This window comes from Onychomys torridus, chromosome 8 (genome assembly GCF_903995425.1).
Source record: "Onychomys torridus chromosome 8, mOncTor1.1, whole genome shotgun sequence".
Classification (NCBI taxonomy): domain Eukaryota; kingdom Metazoa; phylum Chordata; class Mammalia; order Rodentia; family Cricetidae; genus Onychomys; species Onychomys torridus.
In genome coordinates this window covers 19,532,713-19,557,185 of record NC_050450.1, presented here as the reverse complement: position 1 = coordinate 19,557,185, position 24,473 = coordinate 19,532,713, and the positions used below count along the sequence as shown (strand labels likewise).

Here is a 24,473-nt window from a genome sequence, read left to right as displayed (position 1 = left end):
CCCCGTGTTGCCTCTTTCTGCCTATCTCCGCCCCCGAGGGGACTTTCAGCTTTTATCTTCCCTGAGGCCCAGCCAGGTGCCACGTGGCTGTTGCTGCTTGGCCCCCGATCCCTTTATCTACTCCAGCCTTCAGGGCCCAGCACGCCATGGAGGATCTGCTGCTGCCTGTGTTGCTGCTCCTGCTGGGTTTCTCAGGTCCATGGGGACAAGGACAGGAGCCTGAGGGTCCCTCAGAGGCACTCCCGGAGGAGTCCCTTGGGGAAGAAGTCCCCAAGGAGGATGGGATCTTGGTCCTGAGCCACCGCAACCTGAGCCTGGCACTACAGGAGCATCCAGCCCTGATGGTGGAGTTTTGTGAGTGCTTGGACCAGCAGTTTGGGGACCATGGTGATAGCCTGCAGGTTCAGGCGTCTCCCTCCTAGACTTGGCTTTCTTGTGGGCACCCTGTGTCCCAGAGAGGGTGCCTGGACAGGAGGCCCTGATGTTGAGCTGGGCTTGGTGGTGGTCTAGTCTGAGTGGGAAGACATGTGGATGCCCATAACGCCCCTGCTGTCAACATGGCTACATGCTGATGTTACTACCTTTGGGGCCTCTGTTCCAAACAGCTGGTCACTGGTTCTTCTGTGAAGGCAGTGTCCAGGTTGGGTGGCCCATGCAGCGTCCTATGACATATGTGTCTGTGATTCCTTACAACCCTTTACAAATGTCAAAGCCATCCTTAGACATTAGGCTTCAGAAAGCAGCTATATGTGGCCCTGGAGTGAGGAAGCAGGATTCTCTCCAGACTCTCAAACCTCACTGTGTCTGGGCTCTAAGGGTTGTCTGGGGTCAGGCACCCAGGTGTGGGTGGGCCTGAAAGAGGATGTGAACAGAACATGCTTCCTGCTGGACCTGGGCTGCAGCTGGGGTTGTTGAGGACCGGTGTACTCACAGCCTCATCCCCCAGATGCCCCGTGGTGTGGTCACTGCAAGGCACTAGCTCCTGAGTACAGCAAGGCGGCTGCCCTGCTGGCAGCTGAGTCAGCTGCGGTCACCTTGGCCAAGGTGGATGGGCCTGCGGAACCAGAGCTGACCAAGGAGTTTGACGTGGTAGGGTACCCTACGCTCAAGTTCTTCCAGAATGGGAACCGCACAGACCCTGAAGAATACGTAGGTATGAGGTGGGTAGGGCTGGGGGTGGGCAAGCGCATAGGTGTAGAGTGGGTGTGGCCTAGGGATGGGGCAGAAGTCCAGTCTGAAATAGACATCTCTGCAGGGCCCAAGAAGGCTGAGGACATTGCTGAATGGCTGAGGCGGCGAGTGGGGTCCAGTGCCACACATCTGGAAGATGAGGAAGGTGCCCAGGCACTGATAGCCAAACAGGATGTGGTGGTCATTGGTTTCTTTCAGGTAAACTGGGGGGGGGGGGGGGGGGTGGGGAGTTAGACAGGCTGTGGGAACAGTACTGGTGGCACCCATCATTCTCACGGGGCTGGTTCTGTAGGACCTACAGACAGAGGATGTGGCCACCTTCCTGGCCTTAGCGAAGGATGCCCTGGACATAACCTTTGGTGTCACTGACCAGCCACAGCTCTTTCAGAAGTATGGCCTCACCAAGGATACTGTGGTCCTTTTCAAGAAGGTGGGCTGGGGTTAAGGACAGGGTTGGGGTCAGGGCCATAGCTCCTGCTAACATAACTCTGCTGGTGTCCAGTTTGATGAGGGTCGGGCTGACTTCCCGGTAGACAAGGACACTGGCCTGGACCTGGGGGACCTGTCCCGCTTCCTCATCACACATAGCATGCACCTGGTCACAGAGTTCAACATCCAGGCAAGTAAAGCTACAGGTCACAGTGAGGTAGGGTGGAGGGACCCTTAGAAGTGGGAGGCTTGGTTGGGGTTGAGGGACCTTGGGCTGGGGGCCCTTGAACAGAGGCCAAGAGGAAGTCATGGGTTTCCTATCCCTCCAGACATCACCTAAGATCTTTGCAGCCAAGATCCTCAACCACCTGCTGCTGTTTGTGAACCAGACACTAGCTCAGCACAGGGAGCTGCTGACAGACTTCAGGGAGGCAGCTCCCCCATTCCGGGGGCAGGTACTGGGGGGCCAGGGGGAGGAGTGGTAGGGCTAAGGGAGACCCCAACTTGGCATGACTTTGGTAGGTATTGTTTGTGATGGTGGATGTGGCTGCTGACAATGGCCATGTGCTGAAGTATTTTGGGCTCAAGGCTGAGGAAGCCCCAACCCTGCGCCTCATCAATATTGAGACCACCAAGAAGTATGCACCTACAGATGTGGAGCCCATCACTGCAGCTTCTGTGGCTGCCTTCTGCCAGGCAGTCCTCCATGGGGAAGTCAAGGTCTGTAGTTCTTGGAGGGAGGAAGGGGCAGCAGTCCTAGGACCCTGGGGCCCTACGCAAGACCCCAGTGAAGGACTGCTTGCTTCTCCAGCCTTACCTCCTCAGCCAGGAGATACCCCCTGACTGGGACCAGCGACCAGTCAAGACTCTCGTGGGCAAGAATTTTGAACAGGTGGCTTTTGATGAAACCAAGAATGTGTTTGTCAAGTTCTGTGAGTGCTGAGAGGGGGCGGTGGCAGGCTGGTGGTGGTGGGTGGGTGGTGGTCGGATGTCAGCTAGCCAAGCCTGACTCCTCCCCCAGATGCCCCATGGTGCAGCCACTGCAAGGAGATGGCTCCAGCCTGGGAGGCCCTGGCAGAGAAGTACAGGGATCGTGAGGACATTGTCATTGCCGAGTTGGATGCTACAGCTAATGAGCTGGAGGCCTTCTCTGTGCATGGCTATCCCACCCTCAAGTTCTTCCCTGCGGGGCCAGACCGGAAGGTGAAGGAATGGCTGGGGTAGGGAGTGTACTACCGCTCCAAAGCTGGCTTGGCTAGTATCAATCAGGCCGTGGCTGGGGAGCATGCCCTCAGGTCCTTCTCTTTCTCCTCAGGTGATAGAATACAAAAGCACCAGGGACCTAGAGACATTCTCCAAGTTCCTGGACAGTGGAGGTGACCTGCCTGAGGAGCCCAAGGAGCCTACAGTCTCCATCCCAGTGGTACTCCATTCAGGATACTAGTCCCTCAGTAGCTTCTCTCCCAGCAGAGTGGGCAGAGGCAGGTCTGAGCTGGGCTTCTGTGATTCTTTCTAGGAAATAAAAGACAATTCCACCGTGGGGCCCAAGGAGGAGCTGTAGCCATTTAGACACTGCATTCCAGGGAGTGGTGTCCTCAGTTGCTGGAGAGAGATGTGCGCTATGAATAAAAATGTTTTCCCAGACTTTGTGTGGTTCATGAACAGGGCTGGCTGCTGGTCTGCCTAGCTTAGCCCCTGGTGCTTGCCTCTCTTGCTTCTGGGCAAGAATAGGCAACACACACAGAGGCCAGTTTGCCTCCTTCTCTGCTTGGCTGGAGGGCAGCAGATAGTAGTATATCACACCCAAGGCAGGTTCCAAAACTGTTTTATTTCATTATTATCCAAGTACCTTTGAAAAGATAATTGTACAAGTCATCGCATGAAAAATGGGCTCAGGGTACCCCCTGCTGGCCCTGGCCTGAGAAATATACATATTTACATGGACACTTAGAAGGGACCAGACCCCCCACCACCCTGCTGAACCAAGCTGGTGGCTGGAGACAGACAAAGGGGCCTGAGGTACTCAGCCGCCAGATTCACACAGTGGCAGGCAAGAGACAGCTATGTTGAAGGCACTCGGTGTGACATGTACAATATACAGAGGCCCCCACAGGATCCCCTGCTCCTGGGCCTGAGCCCAACCAGGTGCAGTAGATTAGGTCCCAGAGGGAGAAGAGGACACTGGGATATAAGCCCAGGTAAAGGTATCCCTGGGTCGGTCTGCATTCAAAAGCAAGAGCTGTTGAGGGTCATGAGATGGCTCCTGGTATTGCTTCAGGGGGTAATGTGGGGGTAGGTGGGGCTTTCCTTTCGAAAAGCAAAACAGAGAAACCCATGGAACCACTCAGTAGGAACCCCTCCTCCTTTCCCAGACACAGAGGAACAGAGAGGTATGGCAGACACCTGAGCCCTCCCCCCCACAAGAGCTTGTGACACAATCCTGTGCTTTTCCCCACGTCAGGCTCCTGAGGACAAGGCTGATTGATGACTGTGCACCTTAGTGATGGTGCACTCTGGGTGTGTTGCCCAGTGCTCAGTCCACCTTTTCCACCTTGCCAATGATCTTCTCTTCAAAGACAGGCAAGACTGCCTCGTCCTCCCGCACTTCTTCAAATACCACACCACAGTCAAACTCGTCACTCACTTTCTTAAAGTAGTATCTAGGGAGAGAAAATTGTAGAGACAGTGAGAAAAGCCATCTCCAGAAGAGGAAGTCCTACTGCCCTGCAGTGCAGGCTTGCCCCAGCCAGTGAGCCAGGATCCTGGCTGGTGCCTGCTGGGCAGTGGCCACACTTGGGGTAAAGCCGGGACCACTGAAAGGGCTGAGTTAATATTAATAGCATGTTGAGAATCGCTACAAAGCCCCTGGGAGCTCCAACCCTGGCTTCTGGTAGGGGTAGAGGTAGTGATAGGCTTCTGATTCAGGAAGAGCAGGGGTCCTGGGGCCTCAGCTCTGCCATTCACATAGGCTGACACCAGTAGGGCTGACAGGCTCTTATGTCACTCAGGTATCAGTAATTTTCCTATTGGCGGTTCTGAGTTGGTTGACATGAAGGGAGAGAGGTCTGTGCCTAGAATAGAGGGCTAGTCAGCTTTGGGTCCTGATGCCACCCAATCCTGATGTGCCCCCAATAAAGAGTAAGCTGCACCCATGGCTGAGACAAGTGGGGTGAGGGGAAGATAAAAGACAAGTGGGACAGAAAACTTTCCCTCTACACTAAACCAACAGCATGCTGGGCAAGTACACTCGAGGGCTGCAGCTTCTCTCTTACCTGTAGCTCCCCTTCTTGGTTAGCAGCTCCTTGAACTGGCCCAGGGTGACAGCACGGCCCCTCACCAGGGTCCGGTAGGGGATGGGTTCCCCACAGAAGTAGTAGGCCACAACGATGCTGTCACATGGTGGTGCACTCCCGCCACCTGCTTTTCTCTGTGATTTTGTCCTGGGACAGAAACAGAGTGGTAATTAGTGGGCTCAGGCCAAGGTCACACAGAGCACCTCATAGTACCATCTACCAACAGAGGACAAGACATCCCAGGGTCAGCTCCTCACTCAGCAATGTGGTATTCATAGGCCCTGCCACCCACCTACCCGAAATCTGGGTACCAGTCCTCTGTGAACCACTCACTAGGAAATGAGCTACCGGTCTAGCTCTAAGAGAAGGACTTTCCTCCAGACCATGCAAAGTGGGCACAGACAACCACAATGACCAGGCCAGGCTCTCGGCTCACAAAGTCCAATCTCCAAGGTTGTAAGGGGGTTGGTCTCTAGACCCTGACAAGTCCCAACCTCTCCAAACTTCCATAAGTCTCAAGAATGGACCAATCAAAGCTGCATGATCTGGAAAGGAAGTGTTCCTAGGACTAGGCTGGCCAGAATCTCCAAAGCAGACTGGAAGCCTGAGCTGTTTTTTGCCCAGGTCCTCAGAGTGCTGTGTAGCTGCTCTGAGTCTGCTCCTGTGTTCCTGTACCTTTCAATCACCCCAGAAGCTTCTATAGCTGGCCTTGCCCATGGCCACATGGGTGCTTTTCCTTGGTTGAGTAAGATACATGGGCCATTCTGGCTGTGTGATTGTCCAGGTTCTTGGACCTTCTTCTAGCAATGGGCTTTTGAAACTCTCTGGGGGTTGAATCTACGGAGACCTACTTCTCCAGAACAACTGGAAGGCCATCTGCAGAGGCCCCAGGCTCAGGATACCCTCTCTTATGATCTGGGAATGGGTCAGCAGCAAGGTCCAAGGGGGATTCTCATCTTTCTGTTTTGAGTAAAAGCACAGGAAGGGCACAGTCAGAAATGTCCCTGACCTACATGTGGTTTGGCAGGGGGAGGTGCAGAGCCTAATTCTGGCTGCAGTCACACCAACCAGATCCTACTATAAAGTTGACTCAAGCTCCTGCTGCTATTTCAAGGGGACTAAGACTGTGGATCTGACCCTGTGTAGAATGGTGGTAGACCCACCAGTCCCCAGACCTAGCTCAGCAGCTCAGGAGAGTAAAGACAAAATGAAAGGCAAGCTGTGGTGCCTGTGTGGACCACACTCAGACCTAGTGATCATGTCACTACACTGAACAGGCATGTTCTCTCTTGGGAGACAGGAGGGAGAAGCCCCAGCAGGCCTTTCTCCAGCCCTGATGCTTCCTGGCTCAGTGAGTGACAAAGCCTATGAAAACAGGTGCTCCACTTTGAGATTTGGCCTGAGCTGGGATGGGCAGAACCAGGAGGACCCACAGGGCGCACGTACTCTGTCTCGGAGAGTTCCAAGTCCGACACGGCTGGTACCACATTCAGCACCGGTGCACATGCTGGCCTGACACAGGTGCGTCCCCGCTGCATGACTGCCTGCACATACCTAGGGAACAACCCGCATCAAAGAGGATGGGGCTCAGCCAGTGTTGTGGACAGACAGGGCGAGCAGCAGGAACTAGCTGCCAATAACTCCCACTCACAGGTCATCAGAGGCCCTGCCCTGAGTGTCTAGACACAGCATCAATGCCAGTCTGGTCTTTGGAGTACACTCTGGAGAACTGCTGGTCTCGGTGCTATGGGTTCTCCTCACCCCTGCTCAGATGTCTTCTCTACGCTAGAGGTTCTTGGAGAGGGCCTGCCAGAAAATCTCCCAGGGACGTGGCTCTTTCTACAGATTCATCATGAACTTCCGGAAGATGATGTGGATATCAGACATGGATAGCAGCAGTGGTTCTGTCATGCTGTACCTTGGGGAGCTGTTGTTGCCATGACTGAGGCATGTTCTAGAATTTCTGCAAAGCAGAGCCTTTCCATGAAAATCTTCTACCTGGGTATGCCACTATGGGTCCCTGATAGTAACTTTATCCTGTCTACTTTATTTAACAGGGCCTGCCAAAGCCTGAAGCTTTCACCCCATATAGCTACACTTGTTCATAAAATTCCAGAAATAGCCTCAATACATTCAATTTCCTCACACACGAAGACTTTGGAGACACCAGCTAAGACCTGATATGTGTATGTGTGTGTAGTGATGGTGTTCTCATACTCCCAAACAGAAACCAGAGGGGTTTAGCTGATGCTACTGGCCAGGAGAAAACCACAGCTGTTGCCATCACGTGGGGCTTGCCAGGTAATGGTAGGATGAATGGATGCAACCTCTGTGTCACAAGAGAATCCTAACTCACAAAGTACCCTACTCTACAAGAAAATCCTGCCTCCTAGGAACCCTTTGCTTCTGAGAGCACCCTGCACAAACCAGTGAAGGGCATCAGTCCTAGAAGATCCCAAATGACATCCTGCTCCACTTCCTCAGACCCTTGCCAGATACATGCAATATTTTAGCACCAGGAGGAACACTTCCTACACAGAACAGGCATCACAAGCACATAACACAGCTTACAGCAGGTGGCAAAGTGGTTCTTTGTGTTCAAGGTAACTGTAACTTCTTTTGGAACCAAAGGCAGTATAGGCTCAGAGCCTGGTATGGGTCCAAGGAGACTTTCAGGGACCAGGGACATGTCTAAGCTTCCAGGGCAACTACTGCCTGATCCTGTTAGAGACCATAAGTGCAGAGTCTGCCAGTCATGAGTTGTAGCATTCCTGGAAAAGAAGACCCTCAGAAGTGAGGTTAAACCCCAGGATCTACACAACCTAAGCTGAATAAAGGAGCTGATTGATAGTTTGAAAGGGCAATAGTGGCCTTTGTGTGACCATGGTTCCCGGGACTGGGTAAGAAACAGATCCTAAACCCTCATGGATACTATTACCCATCTGGGAATTCCAATAAGCCAGAATGTCCAGTCAACTGATTCAAAGCCAAATTAAAAGGGTCAGAGAAGGCATGTTCTGGCTCCAAGAATACTGCTACCCAAGAGAAATCTCTTGAGTTTGGGTATAACATACTCCCCGAGGGATAGAATAGGCTTGCTGAACTGTGGTGGTGAAGAGGCTGATGTTGATGCTCTTGAGACTGAGGAAGACAGGGAGAGAGGATGGAGCCACGGTCTCTCCAGACAAGTCCTATAACTGCCTGTGCTTTGGAGTTGTCTATCATCTCCCTGTGGCTGTCATCAGAGATGGCCGGGATGTCCACCACTTTGCGGGGCATGCCCAAAAGCTGTTAGCCCTCTGACCATGTGCTGGTGAGAACATTCACCTCTTAGCCCTCTGTCCTGTAGCAGGGCTACCTCTGTGGTTCTCAGTGGAGAAGCAGCCCAGAATGGCTGTCTTCCCCCAAGGGCCTTCTTCAGGCCTTAGGGCCATGCAAGGTCACCTATACCACATGAGCCTACCTCTGCTTGGAGGGCAACTTGTTGGCTCTCTTCTCCTCTTCCTCTAAACGCCTGCGGGCTTCTTCCAGCTGGGTCAGGGGGTTAGGGGCTGGATTGGGTGGCATGGTAGGATCTTGGATGAAAAGATGAGAAGGCTGGACAGAGTTCCGGAGCTGAGCACTGACCCAGGGATGCACAGCTCCAGGGCGCTCAATGGACAAGGGCCTGGAACTCTCATGGGCCTGCTGTTTCCTCATCCCAGAAGACCTTGTGGAACAAAGACAAATGACTCCATGAGCAGTGGAAACAACCAAGTGTGAACACACCTAACTACAGGAGTCATGTGGGCCTCCTCTGCTCCCCTCCCACCCTTCCCTTAAAGACTGTTCTTTTTGTGTGTGATTTACGATTGAACCAGGGGTTTGCTCATGCTGTGCTGTCACTGAGCTGCATTCAAGACCTTCCTTACTTTTTGAAAATCTTATTACATTATATTTATTTTGTGTGAGAATAAATACACATGTATCACAGTCTGTGTAAGGATGTCAGAGGACAATGTAAGGGTTCTCTTCTACCATGTGTATCCCAGAGTATGTTGAGGGCAGGCAGTGAGCAGACAGCACATTAGGGTAATCTGGGACTAAGGAAATGGACTGTCTCAGTTCTAGACTCCCCTACTATGCTCAGAAAGAGGTCATACAGAGGACCACAGGGATGGCACCTGCTCCCTGAGGAGCCAGGACTGTGTGCAAACACACTGCAATATGAGACAAGATGGATGGTAGATACCCAGAGAGGTCACGCTGAGGCTGAGTACCCCCAAACCCTTAGGATTGAAGAAAAGTAGGCATAAAAGACAGAAGGCTCTCCCACAGCTGCCATTTATATAAGTTCATAGGTGACAGGGACTTAGGGAGAGTCATTTGACCTTGAAGCTAGAAATAAACTCCTAAAAGCAGGGTGCTAGCAACAAGAAGACAGGTGGCAAGCTGCTCTGGGCCAGGCCTCTGCAGTGCACTTACCCATGGCCTGTCTTCCGGTGTCTGCTGATTTCTTTCTCACCCTCAATGATCCACTGCATGATCTTCTGGTTCTTCTCTGCATCCTCTGTGGTATTGGGTACCTCAGCACTGGCATTCTTCCCAGATTCAGTCTTCTTGGTGTTTCTTTTGGAGGGTGCACTAGCTTTACCACTGTGAGATCAAAACATATGAGGTCACTCTGGCCTTCCTAGCTATTCTCTAACCCTCAAGCCCAACAAGAGACCTGTAACCCACTGTGAAGGCAGTGGTCTCTGTGAAAGTTAGCTGTCTGGAGTTTGTTTTAATATGGTGGGGGAGTCATGCTGACCAGAGCCCAAGATAAACCCACAGCCCCTCCTCACCCAGTCATAGCAATGCTTGGAGCCTGTCTGGCCCCTGCCGCTGGTGTCATATGACTTTTATTGGGGAGGACCAGGTCATCAAAGGGCCATGACTTTGAAACAAGGACACATTGGAGAGGGCTGGGTCAAGACTCACCCAAAGGCCAAGTCCCCAGCACTGGGGGTGGTGCCTGTGCTCTCTGAATAGCTGCGGGGCTTGGCATGACCATGTGTTTCTGGGCCCCAAGAGAAGCTGCTCTGGATCCTGCGGGCAGCTTCAGCCTCCATTTGCTCCTTGGGTCTAGCTGAATTATGGTGAACATGGTGGTGGACGTGCCTATGGTGGTGCAGGCCAGCTGTATCCAGCTTCAACCCCAACTTAGGAACATGCTTCCCATGCCCAGAGGCTACACCCCCTAGTACTGCAGTCTTGGCTACATGCCCACTGTCGGGAGAGCGGTGGCCTGGTCCAGGTGACTGGCAGCCAGGTGTCCTCATGACCCTTTGCACATGCTCATCCAGGATGCTCTCAGGATTCTCCTCATGAGCATCCCGCAGTCCTGAGCACCCCATATCCACATAGCGGGGTGGGAAATGGTGCCAGGCTGGGCCAGAAGGCAGCTTGTGACTTGCCACGGGGCCAGAAGGCAGTTCACCATCCTCCCCTTCTTCTTCCTGTGGAGAAACAGCAGCACTGTCAGAACAAGAATGAGGACAGACCTGGAAGTGAGCCACAGTCCTGACAGTCAAGCCAAGGACTTTCCTGACTGCTGCAGAGTAGCCAAGTCAGGGGAGGTGCTGACTCCTGGATACTCTGTGCTTGAATCTCAAGAGGCCCTTGGGAACCTGAACAGATTTCATCAAACGTGTTCTTATCAGGCAGGGCAAAAATAGGCTGAGGGGATGAAGGCTCTGCATGGATTTAGTTTTATGTCTCTCAATAAATAAAGGGTTTTTTTGTTTGTTTGTTTGTTTGTTTGTTTGTTTTTTCGAGACAGGGTTTCTCTGTGTAGCTTTGTGCCTTTCCTGGAACTTGCTTTGGAGACCAGGCTGGCCTCAAACTCTCAGAGATCCGCCTGCCTCTACCTCCCGAGTGCTGCTGGGATTAAAGGCGTGTGCTACCACCACCCGGCCTAAATAAAGGTTTTTGCGCTCTCCCCACCCCTTGGTTTTTCAAAACAGGGTTTCTTAGTGCAGCCTTGGCTATCCTGGAACTCACTATGTAGATCAGGCTGGACTCAACTCATAGAGGTCCATCTGCCTCTGCCTGGGATCTCTGCTGGAATAAAGGCATGCACTACCACTGTCCGCCATGTTCTCTCAGTTAATAGTCTCCCTTTTGATTTTCTTAAAAGTACATTATTCATTCATTCATTTGTCTTGTGTAGAGGTCAGAGTTGTGGAAGTCCGTTCTTCCTTCCTACAATATGAGTCTAAAGGACAGAACTCAGGTCCTCAGCCTTGGCAGCAAGTGCCTTTAACCACTGAGCCATCTCGCTGGCCCTGCTTCAGGGTTTGATGCCATATTCCCTAAGGTAGAAAGAAGGAAGGAAAATTTATAAAACCATGGGACTACCTTGGGCCAAGAGCCAGCTTTTCTTTCTTTTGGTTTTCTGAGACAGGGTTTCTGTTTAGCCCTGGCTATCCTGGAACTTGCTTTGTAGACCTCGCTGTCCTTAAACTCACAGAGACTTGCCTGCCTCTACCTCCTGAGTGTTGGGATTAAAGGTGTGCACTGTCACACAAAGCCGACCCAGCTTTTCTTACCAGTTCCTCATATGTAGCAATTAAACTGTAGGATTTGTGGTGAGCCTCTGTTTCTACCCCTCCCCACTGCCAGCTTGTTCCAAGGGTACTGGGATCTGAACTCCAGTCTTCATGAGTCTGCCCATTATTCCAGACATTCTCAGAACTTCTATGGGTGATTAATCCTTTACAAAAAGTAGTAAAATCTACAGTAAATGTATCAATGCATACAAGCCACAAAATTCTATGTCTGTAGTTACATGGCCATCCACCCAACAGGAGACAGCTCAGGATAGGCTGGCTAGAGCACAAATAAAGCTAGAGTATACATGGCAGCCCATCTGAGTTAGAGGCCCTCTAGCCACAGATTATTTTCTGAGCTAATATAAGAAAACCACTCAGGGTTTTTCATTTAGTGTTCTCTGTTAAGGCAGTGACCTAGTCTCTCTTCTTGAGAGCTGTGATGTTAGCTCCAGGGACACTACTTTATACTTGTTGCCCTCCTTGCTAAGGACCAAGCCTTCCTATCTGGCCACAGCTGGCACTTCACAGAGCGGAGGGAGCTGTAAGGCTCAGACATCAGGAAATCACTAACACCTGGTCACCCCTGCCTTGAACTGGTGTTAGCTCCTTTGGGAATGGACCAGGAGCTGCTGTTCAGGTGAATTGGGACAGGATGTGCATGCCAGCCTTGGGACAAGCGAATTTCTTGAGGTGTTGGGGAATATTATTTTAAAAGTGTGTTACTTTTTTTTTTATGTTGTATTTGTTTAACTTTGTGAAGCTGTGTTACTTTGCCTGTTTAAAACATCTGATGGTCTAATAAAGAGCTGAACAGCCAATGGTGAAGTAGGAGAAAGGATAGGTGGGGCTGGCAGGCAGAGAGAAATAATATAAGGAGAAATCTAGGAAGAAGCATCTAGAGAAGGAGGAGGACATCAGAGGCCAGCCAACCAGCTACATAGCAAGCCACAAAGTAAGAAATAATGAAAGGTATACAGAAATAGAGAAAGGTAAAAGCCAAAAGGCAAAAGCTAGATGGGATAATTTAAGTAAAGCTAGCTAGCAACAAGGCAAGCTAAGGCCAGGCATTTATAATTAAGAATAAGCCTCTGTATGTGATTTACTTGGGAGCAGCTCCCCAAAAGAGCAAAAACAAACAACAACTTTGAGCAAAAACAAACAACTTTGAGGAGCCCGTTTTCTAGTCATTTGTGACATCCACAGGGACACCCTCAAGAGAGGCAGTAACTGTGAAACATTCTGCTACACAGATGAAGATGGCGATTCAGATCATAACAGGCAAATAAATTAGGACTTAGCACCTGAGAAAGGCTCCCTGTTTCATGTCAATATGGCTTCACTTTTTTCTTAGATAAATACTATCAGAATGCTAAAGCTGTGTGGCCCAGAAGATGGTGGCTTCAGTCTGCATAGTTTCACTGCCCACCAGATGCTTGACTAAACATCATGGGGTGCTCTATGCAACAAGGTGTCATTCTAGGTTACAGTAGGCCCATAGTGTGATGTCTCACTATAGTCTACCAGTGTTGCATGGTGGGTAATGCTGGCCATCACACAATGGCTAGCTGGTGGATGGCCATTCCAATACAGGAAAGGCTGCCTGCCAGTCTAATGAACATCTCTCCAGCTACCAAAAGGGACAGGAGAGAATGCTGGTCTCAAGTTACAAAATAATTTGAGAGAGAGAGAGACAGACAGACAGACAGACAGACAGACAGACAGAATATGTGTGTGTGTGTGTGTGTGTGTGTGTGTGTGTGTGTGTGTGCATAAGAGACCATTCATCTTAAAATAATTTCACACAAACTCCTTGGAAAGCTCCACTGTCTTTTTATTGGTTTTTTGTTTTTGTTTTGTTTTTTTGTTTTTGAGACAGGGTTTCTCGTATAGCTTTGCGCCTTTCCTGGATCTCGCTCTGTAGACTAGGCTGGCCTTGAACTCACAAAGATCCGCCTGTCTCTGCCTCCGAGTGCTGGGATTAAAGGCATGTGCCACCACTGCCAGGCTGTTTTTTTTTTTTTTTTTTTTTAAAAAAGACTTATTTATCTTTAGCCAGGTGGTGGTGGTGTACAACTTTAGTCCCAGAAGAGGCAGGCAGATCTCTGTGAGTTTGAGGCCAGTCTGGTCTACAAAGTGAATTTCAGGACATCCAGGGCTACACAGAGAAACTATGTCTTGAAAAACAGACAAAAGTTGGGGATTTAGCTCAGTGGTAGAGCGCTTGCCTAGCAAGCGCAAGGCCCTGGGTTCAGTCCTCAGCTTTGGCAAAAAAAAAAAAAAAAAAAAAAAAAAAGAAAAAGAAAAACAGACAAAAGAAGATTTATTTATCCTTACTTTATGTGTAAGAGTATTTTGCCTGTATGTATGTGTACCATGTGCATACCTGGTACCTGCAGAAGTCAGAAGAGAATGTCAGATGATTGTGAGCCACTATGTGGATTCTGAGAACCACATCTAGTTCTCTACAAGAACAAGAAATACTCTTAACTGCTGAGTCATTTTTCTAGCCCCTATTTGTTTTTAACCTCAGCCTCCAGTCTGTAAAGATTATAGCTGGTACCACCAAGAGCCCTTTGTCTAGAGTGGTATGTGGGCCCTGCTGCTAAGGATGGAGCCCTCAGACAATGCTCATAGTTCACCTAGGGAGCCTGAGAGGGAAAGGGTAGGCCTGGACTGGGGTTCTGAGTTTGAAGAGGGCTGGGTTCTTCCACATGTTAAATAAAAACATCAGGTAAGTAAAAGAGAAATAATTCCACAGAGGAACATTATACTCTTGAACTTTTGAGTATGAAAACTTATATAAATAAAAATGTTTGATCTTAGCCAGACAGTGGCGCACACTTGTAAGCCAGCACCTGGGGGGCTGAAATAAGAGTACTGCTGCAAGAGACCATGCTGAGCTGCATAGTGAAGACCAGGTCAGCCAGGCTACAGCATACCCTGTCATAGGAAGGAAAGAGGACGGGAGGGGGTGGGGGGCTTGACTTTGCAAGTGTTAAACTGTTTATCATAAAACACTGCAGAATGAAGGGCACACATGAGGGCTATGGCTACATAAAGAAAACCTTTCTACAGCAGCACAGACAAAAATGAACAAAAACAGTGGTTTCTCAGCCATTTGTTGGTGGTGGTGGCACACCTTTAATCCCAGCACTTGGGAGGCAGAGGCAGGGGGATCTCTGAGTTTGAAGCCATCCTGGTCTACAGAGTGAGTTCTAAGGACAGCCAGAACTACAAAATAAAACGCTGTCTCAAAAAAACCAAACCAAACAAACAAAACAATGGTTTCTCTCTCTCTCTCTCTCTCTCTCTCTCTCTCTCTCTCTCTCTTTTTTTTTTCCTGGAGCTGAGGACCAAACCCAGGGCCTCTACCACTGAGCTAAATCCCCAACCCCAACAGAGGTTTCTCAATGAACCAAAATGAGCTCCAAGGGGGCCATTACAGCTACTACAGTCTGTTGTGTTCCCTAAGTGAGTAGAAGCCTGACCTGCCCAGCCTTCCTACCACTGTGCCTTAGCTCAGTTCCTGCTACCTGCCAAGGTTAGCCACACAGCCATTTTGTCAGCTTCCTCCCAGGCATCTGCTGGCAAGAAGAGGGAATGGGGGAAGCACTAGGCTCAGTTAGTAGCAAAATAGAGAGGAACAAGGTACTGAACAGAAGGGCAGGTGGGACACAGAAACACAGTGACATGCAGGCCAAGTCAGAATGGAGGCTACCCTAAATGCAGGACTTCCAAGCCACAGCAAACAGTGGCCTAGACATGGTCCTAGCATATAGTCCACTTACCATCCGTACACGCTTCAGCCGTTCCTCCAGCTTCTCTTCAGCCTCTCGAGTGCGCTGGACAGCCTCTAGACGGTGAATAAGCTCTTCAGCAAATTTCTGTGGTTCTACCCGGATCTCCTTTGGCATTCGGTAAGTGCGCTGGAGAGAGACTCAGCAGTCAGTAGAGCTGCCGTCACAGGGCACTCCTATACCCTTTACAGAGCAGCATAGTGACAGCCTTCTAGTAAGAGGAGGTGTACAGGAAAACTTGATTTCATTATTTTAAAATTTTATACATTTATTTGTTTGAGTGCATGTGCACGCACATGGTGGATTATGTGCACCATGGCACATATGTAAAGGTCAGGGGACAACTTGCAGGAGTTGGTTCTGTTCTCCCCATTTACCGGGTAGGTTCTAGAGATAGAACGCAGGTCATCAAGTTTGAAGGCAGGCTTATTTATGCACTAAGTAACCTTGCTGGTTACATCTATTTTAAAGCAGATGTTTATGGTTTCCTTTTAATGGGACACTAGCAACCTCATTGGCTCCCTTTTCTCCTTCACTGAGCACTGACTTGAAGATGTGGACTTCTCTCTAGCCACTCACAACTATATTACTAGAGAGCTAGGCAGGGTCCTGGTATGCGCAGGCTGTGGCACCCAGACAGATGGTGGTCAGTACCTTGGCCAACATGCTCTATACTGAATACTCCCAACTTGTTGTTTTTTTTTCCCCTAAGACAAGTTTCTCTGAATAGTTTGGATGCCAGTCCTGGATCTCACTCCGTAGACCAGGCTGACCTTGAACTCACAAAGACCTGCCTGGCTCTGCCTCCCAAGTGCTAGGACTAAAGGTATGCGCCACCACTGCCCAGCCTACTCCCAACTTGTCACAGAGTCATGACATAAGGTGGGGAATGCCTGAGGCATCAGTCACTAGAAACTCCTAGGATGGATTTGTGGTCCTGAAGTAGCCTAACCCACAGCATTCCCAAGCCTGTTCAAAGCTCCTGGATAGAGCAGTGCCTGGTGCTGATATATGGCTGAGTGTAATCAGGGTAGGATTGTACTCAGAAGGGTTGGGACTCTAGTCTCTGTTACAGCAATGGGAGACACAAAATGCATGATATACAGAATAAACATGATTTTCCAACCACAGATGTATCTTTCCTAATGTGGGAATTGAAGGTTTAGTCAAAAAGTTAAAAGACTCTAACTAAGAAATTCTGATGAGGCTGGTCATGACAATGCATACCTTTATCCCAGCACCCAGGAGGTAGAGACAGGTGGATCTATGTGAGTTCAAGGTCATTCTGGTCTACACAGTGAGCTCAAGGTAAACCAGAGCTACATAGTTGCCATCTCAAAATAACAATAAAACAAATCAAAAGAAATGCTGATGACTGTGTGATGTTCTGAAGCACCCATCCTCCCTACATAGACACGGGTGGAGGACAACACAAGCTCCCCTAGAAGTCTTTCTGGCCAAAGCCTGTGTGCCAGAAGGAATGATAATCGTTCATGTGTCACCAGTGGTAACTGTATATAGGGAGAGCTATGAATGCTTGCTCAAACATGGAGTCAACAAAACCTTGTATTCCAGGCTCAGGAATAGCTACTGTTATTACCCAAGAGGCAAAGTTGAGGCAGCTTCTGAGCCAAGCTGGTCACATGGCAGCACCCATTGCTCAGCCACAAAAAAGACAAGTTCCTTGAATCTCTTGAGTAGTAAAGCATGTGGATGGATATCTAACCATACTCTAGGGTCAGGTGACTTGCAATGTCCAGAGCTGGTTCAAAGTCAAAATCCATCGTCTCAGAACTACTTTCCATCAGGGAGAGCATATCACTTCACAGGGAAACCATGCAGTGAAGGGAGGGTGCTACCTGGAGGACACTTCCTGTTACTGAGCATAGCAAACCTAGGCTTGGGAGCTATCCTAGACTATCTGCTGTGATGGTTATCTCTTACCCCAATATCACTCAGACTGTTTGCTGTGCCCAGTGGTAAGGTGTGGTCCTAGGAAGCCTACCAAAATGCCTCTCCCACTGATTGGTGCCTTGGTGGCCAACTCTGTATAGCAAACCAGTTAGGCACCTGGAGAGAAGGCACGGTGGGTGCTGCTGAATATGTGGTACTTACAGGAATGTGAGGTAGAGGCACTCGCCCATTGACTTGGACACTCTCCTGCATCTCCCTTCGGTGTTGCTTACGGATCCTGTATGGGGGGATTCCATCCCTAAATAGACAAAAAAACATAGCCATGAGCTCAAGCAGAAAATAAGGTACAGCAGAACACCATATACTTATCAGTCCATGGTCATTACTGATAGCAATGATATCCATATTGTATCATCTCATGTGCATGTGTACATGGGACTACATATGCACAGGCACAGATTACTTACATGCACTTCATGACACACACACACACAACTCATATATGATAACAAAGCCCAGGATCTCAGCCATGGAATGTTCTTCCAGTTATTACTTACTCAACATTTCAACAAAGATCAGCTGCCCTTACTTTAATTATCTCTGATTCTACAAAGTCTGAAAGTTTGATAGCTAAGAATCATTTTCACATTAGAAGAATTACACACACACACACACGTCATGTATATAGTTTGTGCACGTATATGGGCGAGTACATGTGCCACAGCACATGTGTGGAGGTCAGAGGACAACTACCACCATGTAAATTCTGGGGACTGAACTCAGGCCACTGTGAGTCTTTTAGAAAAGTGAAACAAACATGTAAGGCAAACTAAAACCAGCCTGTGGTAGCTATAAATCCAAAGACTAAGGTCACTAAAAGGCCAGGCTCTTTCTTGCTCATTCAAGATAGATGCCATATCCAACACCTTGTGAAACTGCCCAGCCTCCATCCATGGTTTTGGAAGCTGCTCTAGGAATCAATCATGGCAGCAAATGGAACTACCAACTGAGAACAGGCAGGCTGACCAACAAAAGTGCTGGGTCCTCTCACTATTTACTGAAAGCTCTCTAATTACTGAAAACAGGTGGGTGGGGGAACTGCAATCTCCATGCCAGAATGGGATGGGTTTTTAAATTACCTTGCTAATCAAAGCGTTCACAGGGCAGTTAAGGTGTGTGGTCTCTGTACCCTGCCCCTCTGGAGGAGATGGGAAGCAACAAGGACAGTGGAACCCCAACTGTCCTCCTTGGCAGGAGGAAAAGACAACCCCAATCAGGGGAGGATTGCCCTGGCAACCTGCCCAGGTGCATGGTGTGCCTGGGCAAGAGGGTAGTATTACCGTGCTTTTCCTTTTATAAATGCAAAGGGGACATAGAGGATAGAGGAATGGGAGTTTAAATTCATATGACTTGGATTCCCAGGCACTCAAGATAGTAGGTGGCCTAAAGCCAACAGCTGAAACATATTTTTTCTATACTTAGACAAACACTTTAAAATCTCCAGTCTCTGGGGCTTAGACTTGTCCTCAAAATCTACATTTAAGGATAGGTGGCATACTAGGAAACACCTTGTTGAACAGTTGTGTGATCCAACTGTGGCTCCAATGTGAGAAACTCGTGAGCTACCCTAGCAGATACAGTGTGAAGCATCATTTCATTTTTTGCCTCAGATGTATGTTCAAATATATGTGGTAGTTTTGTATGCCAAATTCTTAAGTCTCCCAATAAAATCTAAGATGAACAGATTGTCAAAGAAAAACTGCCTATGCTTGGGGCTGTGGACATAGCTGAGTTGACCGAGTGCTTGCCTAGCATGCACAAAGCCATAGGTCTAACCCCAGCACTGCATTAACTGGGTAGAGTGGTACATACCTATAACCTTGGCCAGCCTTGTTTACATGAGGCTCTATCTTACCCCTAAAACAAAGCCATCTACATGTATTTTAAGTTTCTCTGTTTGGATAATGCGTCATTTTCTTAAGAGAATATTCAGAGGTTGCAGAAAAAAATATGCTGGAGGTTAAGCCTCATCAATTCTATGGGATGAGGAGGATCAGGTGCTACAGCTACAGCCTGCTATCTTCTTCTGATGAGGCTGTGACTGGCAACCACTCTGAAAATGAGAGGTCATAAAGAATTCTAGGAACTTTAAAAAAGCGTTGCTGAAAATGCCAACATTCAGATTCAAAATTAAAACAAGTCAAGTGTGGTGCACACCCCTTTAATCCCAGCACTCAGGAGGCAGAGGCAGGCAGATCTCTAAATTCAAAGCCAGCCTGGTCTATAGAGTGAGTTTCAGGCCAGCAAGGGCTATAAAGTAAGACCCTGTCTCAAAATTAATTAATTAAAAGAGAACGAAACGAGACATCCTTCAGATATAACCAAACCCAAAGAGACAAAGGCCATCTGGTGTCACTACCACATGATTACTAGAGTAGAAAAATGAAACAGCCCAACATATATGCCCCTATGGCACTGGACAAATTGGGTTCTGAGCAGAAGGAGAAGGCATGCTCTATTTTTAAAAGTCAAATGTTGGAAGAATGTTTAAGGGCAGGCAGATGAAAAGAACCAGCCACAAAACTGGTACAAGCTGGGGGTGGTGGCTCATGCCTTTAATCCCAGCACTCAGGAGGCAGAGGCAGGCAGATCTTGGTGAGTTGAGGCCAGCCTGGTCTACATAGTGAGATCCAGGACAGCTAGGACCATATAGAAAGGCCTTGTCTCCAAAAAATAAAACAAACAACAAAAAACCAACAATAACAACAACAAAAAACAGGAACATAAAGAGGGGCCATCCTCTAAAACTACATTTAATTAAGTGTGGTGAGAGGGTATGGAAGAGAGCGCTTGGCAAGTGGTTCAGCTGTGCTGACAGAGAAGCTGGTGTGGATATGGAAGGAGGGAACAGAATCAGGATGAAACACCTCAATCCTGGACAAATGGACTTCCAAAAATACTGCTCCTGCTGGCTGAATCTCTGGCTCTGTCTTTCTGACTTGGAGCTGCTGTACCTCTCAGCCTGACTGGTTTGCTGAGATGTTAATTCAGCTTCTAGAGTGAGTCCTAAAAATTCCTACAGACTTCTTGAATAAAGACATAATTTCCAGCAGCAAAACCAAACCTTTCCAATTTATTTATTTTTATTTTACATGCATTGGTGTTTTGCCTGCATGTATGTCTGTATGAGGATGCAGGATCCTCTGGAACTTGAGTTACACACAGTTGTGAGTTGTCATGTGGGTGCTGGGAATTGAACCTGGGGTCACTGGAAAAGGAGCTGGTGCTCTTAACCACTCAGCCATCTCTCCAGTCCCTAGCTTTATTTTCTTGTAAATGCTCTACCATCCTAAAATAGTAAGTATCATGTGCTTCAAACTTTCTTTTTCCCAGCACAGGGAATATTCTCCTCCTTTATAATTAAGCCATTCGGGATTTGGTAAACTGCTAACAGTTGTGTCTTTAAGATAGTGCTGCATTTATTTAAACAGTTTTGTTGTTGTTGTTGTTTAGTAAAAACTGATTGAAGCATCTAGATTAGAACATAGGAATGAGATGACACTGTAACCAGATTATGTAATGTGGTGCTTACTAAGTTTCTCTAAAAAAGGCTTACTTATATCAATGAAAATAAAAAGCAAAACTACACAACTACACACAAAAAACAGTGGTTTAGATCCATCAGTGGAAAGTGGGGAGCTTGGGAGCTGGCTCAGTTGTAAAGTCTTTACTATAATATAACAACATGATTCCCCAGCATCTACAAGACAGACAAAAAAACCCAAAAACCAAAAAACAAACAAACAAAAAAACAACAGGGCTTGGTAGTATATGCTTATAATCCTAGCATTGGAAAGTCCCTGGTGCTCAATGGTCAGTGACCTCCAGGTTCAGTGTCAACAAGAGTGCTCTGTTAGAGGCCCTTTGGAGTACAATAGGTGTGCGGGCTTGATGATCTAAATTCAATCCCTGGCCCACAAGGTAACAGGAGAAAACCAGCACCTATAGTTGCCCTCTGACCTCTACCTGTGAAATAGCACACACACAATACTATATATATATATTTTAAGGGAGCTGTGGAGTCAGCCCTGTGGTTAAGAGCACTTACTCTTCTAGAGGACTGACAATCCACACAATGGCTCAAAACCATCTATAACTTGAGGTCCAGGTGATCTGACACCCTCATCTGCTCTCCAGGGTATCACATACACGGTACAAATACATAATTCAAGCTAGGCAGTGGTACCGCATGCCTTTAATTCTAGGACAGAGGCAGGCAGATCTCTGAGTTCAAGGGCAGCCTGGTCTATAAATCGAGTTCCAGGACAGCCAGAGCTGTTACACAGAGAAACCCTGTCTCGAAAAACCAAAACACCAAAAAATCCAACCAACCAACCAACAAACCAACCAAATGGACAAAAACCAAAACCCTAACCCCCCCCCCCAAAAAAAAACCCGAGAGAAAAAAACCTACGCCCCCCACCACCAGAAAAAAAAACAAAACACAGGCAAAACATATAAAACAATGTGTGTGTGTATTTTTTTTTTTTTTGTGGGTTTTTTTTTTTTTTTTTGAGACAGGGTTTCTCTGTGTGGCTTTGGTGCCTTTCCTGGAACTCACTCTGTAGCCCAGGCTGGCCTCGAACTCAGAGATCCGCCTGTCTCTGCCTCCTGAGTGCTGGGATTAAAGGCGTGCACCACCACTACCCAGCTTACTTTTTTCTTGTTTAAAGACAAGGTCTCATTATGTATCTCTGGCTGTCCTGGAACTCACTCTACAGACCAGGCTGGCCTCAAACTCAGAGATGCACCTGCTTCTGCCTCCCAGGGACTAGGTTTAAAGGAGAGTGCCACTACACCTGGATGAAATAAAAATTTTTTTTTTTTTTTTTTAATTTTAAATAAGGAGGACAGCAACAATGGAAAACACCCAGTATTGACCTCTGGCTTCTAGACAGACAGACAGACAGACAGACACACACACACACACACCACACACACACCACACACACACACACACACACACACACACCCCAGATCCACCAGTGGGGAGTACTCTCTCTCCTTCCTTCTTATTTACACCCACCAATTTCCCAGCTTTTCTTTCACTTTTTTTTTTTTTTTTTTTTTTTGCCAAAGCTGAGGACCGAACCCAGGGCCTTGCATTTGCTAGGCAAGCGCTCTACCACTGAGCTAAATCCCCAACCCCCACTTTTCAACTTTTCAAAGAGACACACAGGCAGGGTAGAAGTGGTGAGTTGGACCAAGAACCCTGCTGGGAATCCTGTGTAACCAAGAAATAAGAGACTTATAGGGGCAATTAGAAGACTTTTGTCCTGGTCACTGGTAATGAGCAAAGACTTACTCTACCACTAGGCTGCTTTTAAAGGAAGCCCCAGGCATGAAGGTAAACTCAGACAAAGCATAACTGAGTCAGAACCCAAAAAAAACTCCAGACTGGTCAATTCAACAAAATGTTGAAGTTGGGGATTTAGCTCAGTGGTAGAGCGCTTGCGTAGCAAGAACAAGGCCCTGGGTCCGATCCTCAGCTCCAAAAACAAAACAAAACAAAAACAACAAAAAAATGTTTTATGCCATTCAATTACAATTATTTAATATGCACCTGAGTTCTAAAAAGCCACTGGCAGAGGTGGTTCATGGGACAGATCTATTCCCACAAGAGCTTCTAGGAATGTGATTACATCAAACAAAACAAGCTCCTAATTGAGATCACAGTATCAGGGAAGTGGAGGCTCAGATCTGCCTCCACAGCTTGAAACTTAGGCAATCAGGGTCTTAACACAGAACACAGGCTCCCTGGCTCCCCAGCTCCACAGGGATACTCATGATATATCAAGATTCTGTATTATTAAAAGGTTCAGAGCAGAACAACATGGGCAAGAAACACATTTATGAAGGCTCATGGACTGTCTCCTGCCCTGCCCTGAGGAGAAGACTGCCTGTCTGACTGTTCCCTGGGCCTGTCTTCCCAGTAAAACTCATCCTCTGTGGCTAGGAGAAAAATGAACCTCCAGTTTCTGGCTGGCAGCTCTAACTCTTGAGTCCTCTGCTCTCAAAAGCTGCAGGTAACCTTGGCCTCCAAGAGAAGGAGCTAATGCAAACTTCAACTCTCACTTGGATTCTGTTCCAGGATTTTTAAACAATTTTGCTGTTGTGCCAGGGCCATCACTGAATTACACCTTGGCCCTTGGGCTAGCTTTTGAAGGATATTGTAACTCAAGGGCAGTCAGTCCTCTTTCTTTAGGATTTTTATTTTGACAGTCTCATTCCATAGACCAGGTTGGCGTGGTACTCACGGCAATTCATCTGCTTCAGCTTTGCAGGTGCTGGGCTTACAAATATATGCATGCTACCATGGCCAGCTTTGTGTTTGTTCCTTAGGACACTCAGGTCAAGCATTAAGAGAATCAACCAGTAAGGACCAGCAAAAAGCACTGAAGCATACAGCCAGCAAGCATGGGACTTACACACTACTGTCCGTAAGGGATAGGGTGTCAGCATCACTGGACAGGCTCTGCTGTTCACTGTCATTGGCGCTGGTGGCTGGGGCCAGGGCATAGCCAGAGTTGACATAGTAAGGGTTGACGGGCTCCCTCCAAGATCCATACCTGTAATAAGAAAAGCTTATCAATGGCAGCAATATTCTCCTATTTTAATATACACTGTTAGAGTTATCTGGATAACTGCATAGAAATTCAGAGAAAAACAGAGCAGAAAAGTCATGTGTCTCCATCTCCTTGCTCCTCTCCTCATTCCATTCTTCCCAGTTTGAAGGAAAAGGATTAAAGAGGGTCTAAGCTCTGGGCATCTTTCTAGATGTTTCCTACATTTTTAAAAAAAGATTTATTTATTTATTATGTACACAGAAGAGGGCACCAGATCTCATTACAGATGGTTGTGAGTCACCATGTGGTTGCTAGGAATTGAACTCAGGACCTCTGGAAGAGCAGTCAGTGCTCTTAACCTCTGAGCCATCTTCTCCAGTCCCCTTCCTACTTTTTCGAAATGCATTTAAGCATACATACACAGAGTATCATTCGGGAAGCAGACAATGTTCCATCTTTCTCCTGAAGAGCACCAACAGAAAGGATTCATGATCCTTGTTGCAGCTACAACTTAACCCACTTCTGGCCCAACCCAATAGGTATTTCTGGAGCAGCCAGCCAGAGTCACCAGGACTCTAACTCAGGTCCCTGGGCTCCAGACATCATGATATCCCATGGACAAAACACACAGATGAAATCTGCTGCTGG

The 24,473-nt window shown here is 48.0% G+C and overlaps 2 protein-coding genes across 5 annotated transcripts in view; one reads left to right on the top strand and one right to left on the bottom strand.

Moving 5' to 3' along the window:
• Positions 1-81: 81 nt before the first annotated feature.
• On the top strand, positions 82-3,265 carry Pdia2 (protein disulfide isomerase family A member 2). The gene is made up of 11 exons (XM_036195449.1): positions 82-354; positions 947-1,153; positions 1,256-1,389; positions 1,484-1,621; positions 1,694-1,810; positions 1,950-2,075; positions 2,143-2,340; positions 2,432-2,552; positions 2,642-2,823; positions 2,936-3,043; positions 3,137-3,265. Exons 1-11 carry the CDS (start codon positions 147-149, stop codon positions 3,179-3,181), a joined length of 1,584 nt encoding a protein of 527 aa, XP_036051342.1. The 5' UTR covers positions 82-146; the 3' UTR covers positions 3,182-3,265.
• A 162-nt stretch (positions 3,266-3,427) lies between these two features.
• The window catches only part of Axin1 (axin 1), a 57,567-nt gene continuing 36,521 nt past the window's right edge, over positions 3,428-24,473 (bottom strand). For 2 of the 4 annotated variants that reach the window (XM_036195838.1, XM_036195836.1), the window contains exons 3-11: positions 23,688-23,828; positions 17,401-17,497; positions 15,277-15,414; positions 9,876-10,393; positions 9,378-9,548; positions 8,377-8,622; positions 6,360-6,467; positions 4,893-5,060; positions 3,435-4,280 (exon numbers count right to left, since the gene is read on the bottom strand). In XM_036195838.1, the coding sequence (XP_036051731.1) occupies positions 4,154-4,280; positions 4,893-5,060; positions 6,360-6,467; positions 8,377-8,622; positions 9,378-9,548; positions 9,876-10,393; positions 15,277-15,414; positions 17,401-17,497; positions 23,688-23,828 (1,714 nt within the window). In that variant the 3' untranslated portion in view covers positions 3,435-4,153. Of the gene's footprint in view, positions 4,281-4,892; positions 5,061-6,359; positions 6,468-8,376; positions 8,623-9,377; positions 9,549-9,875; positions 10,394-15,276; positions 15,415-17,400; positions 17,498-23,687; positions 23,829-24,473 lie in introns of all 4 variants that reach the window. The other 2 variants (XM_036195835.1, XM_036195837.1) reach the window with 2 other exon arrangements.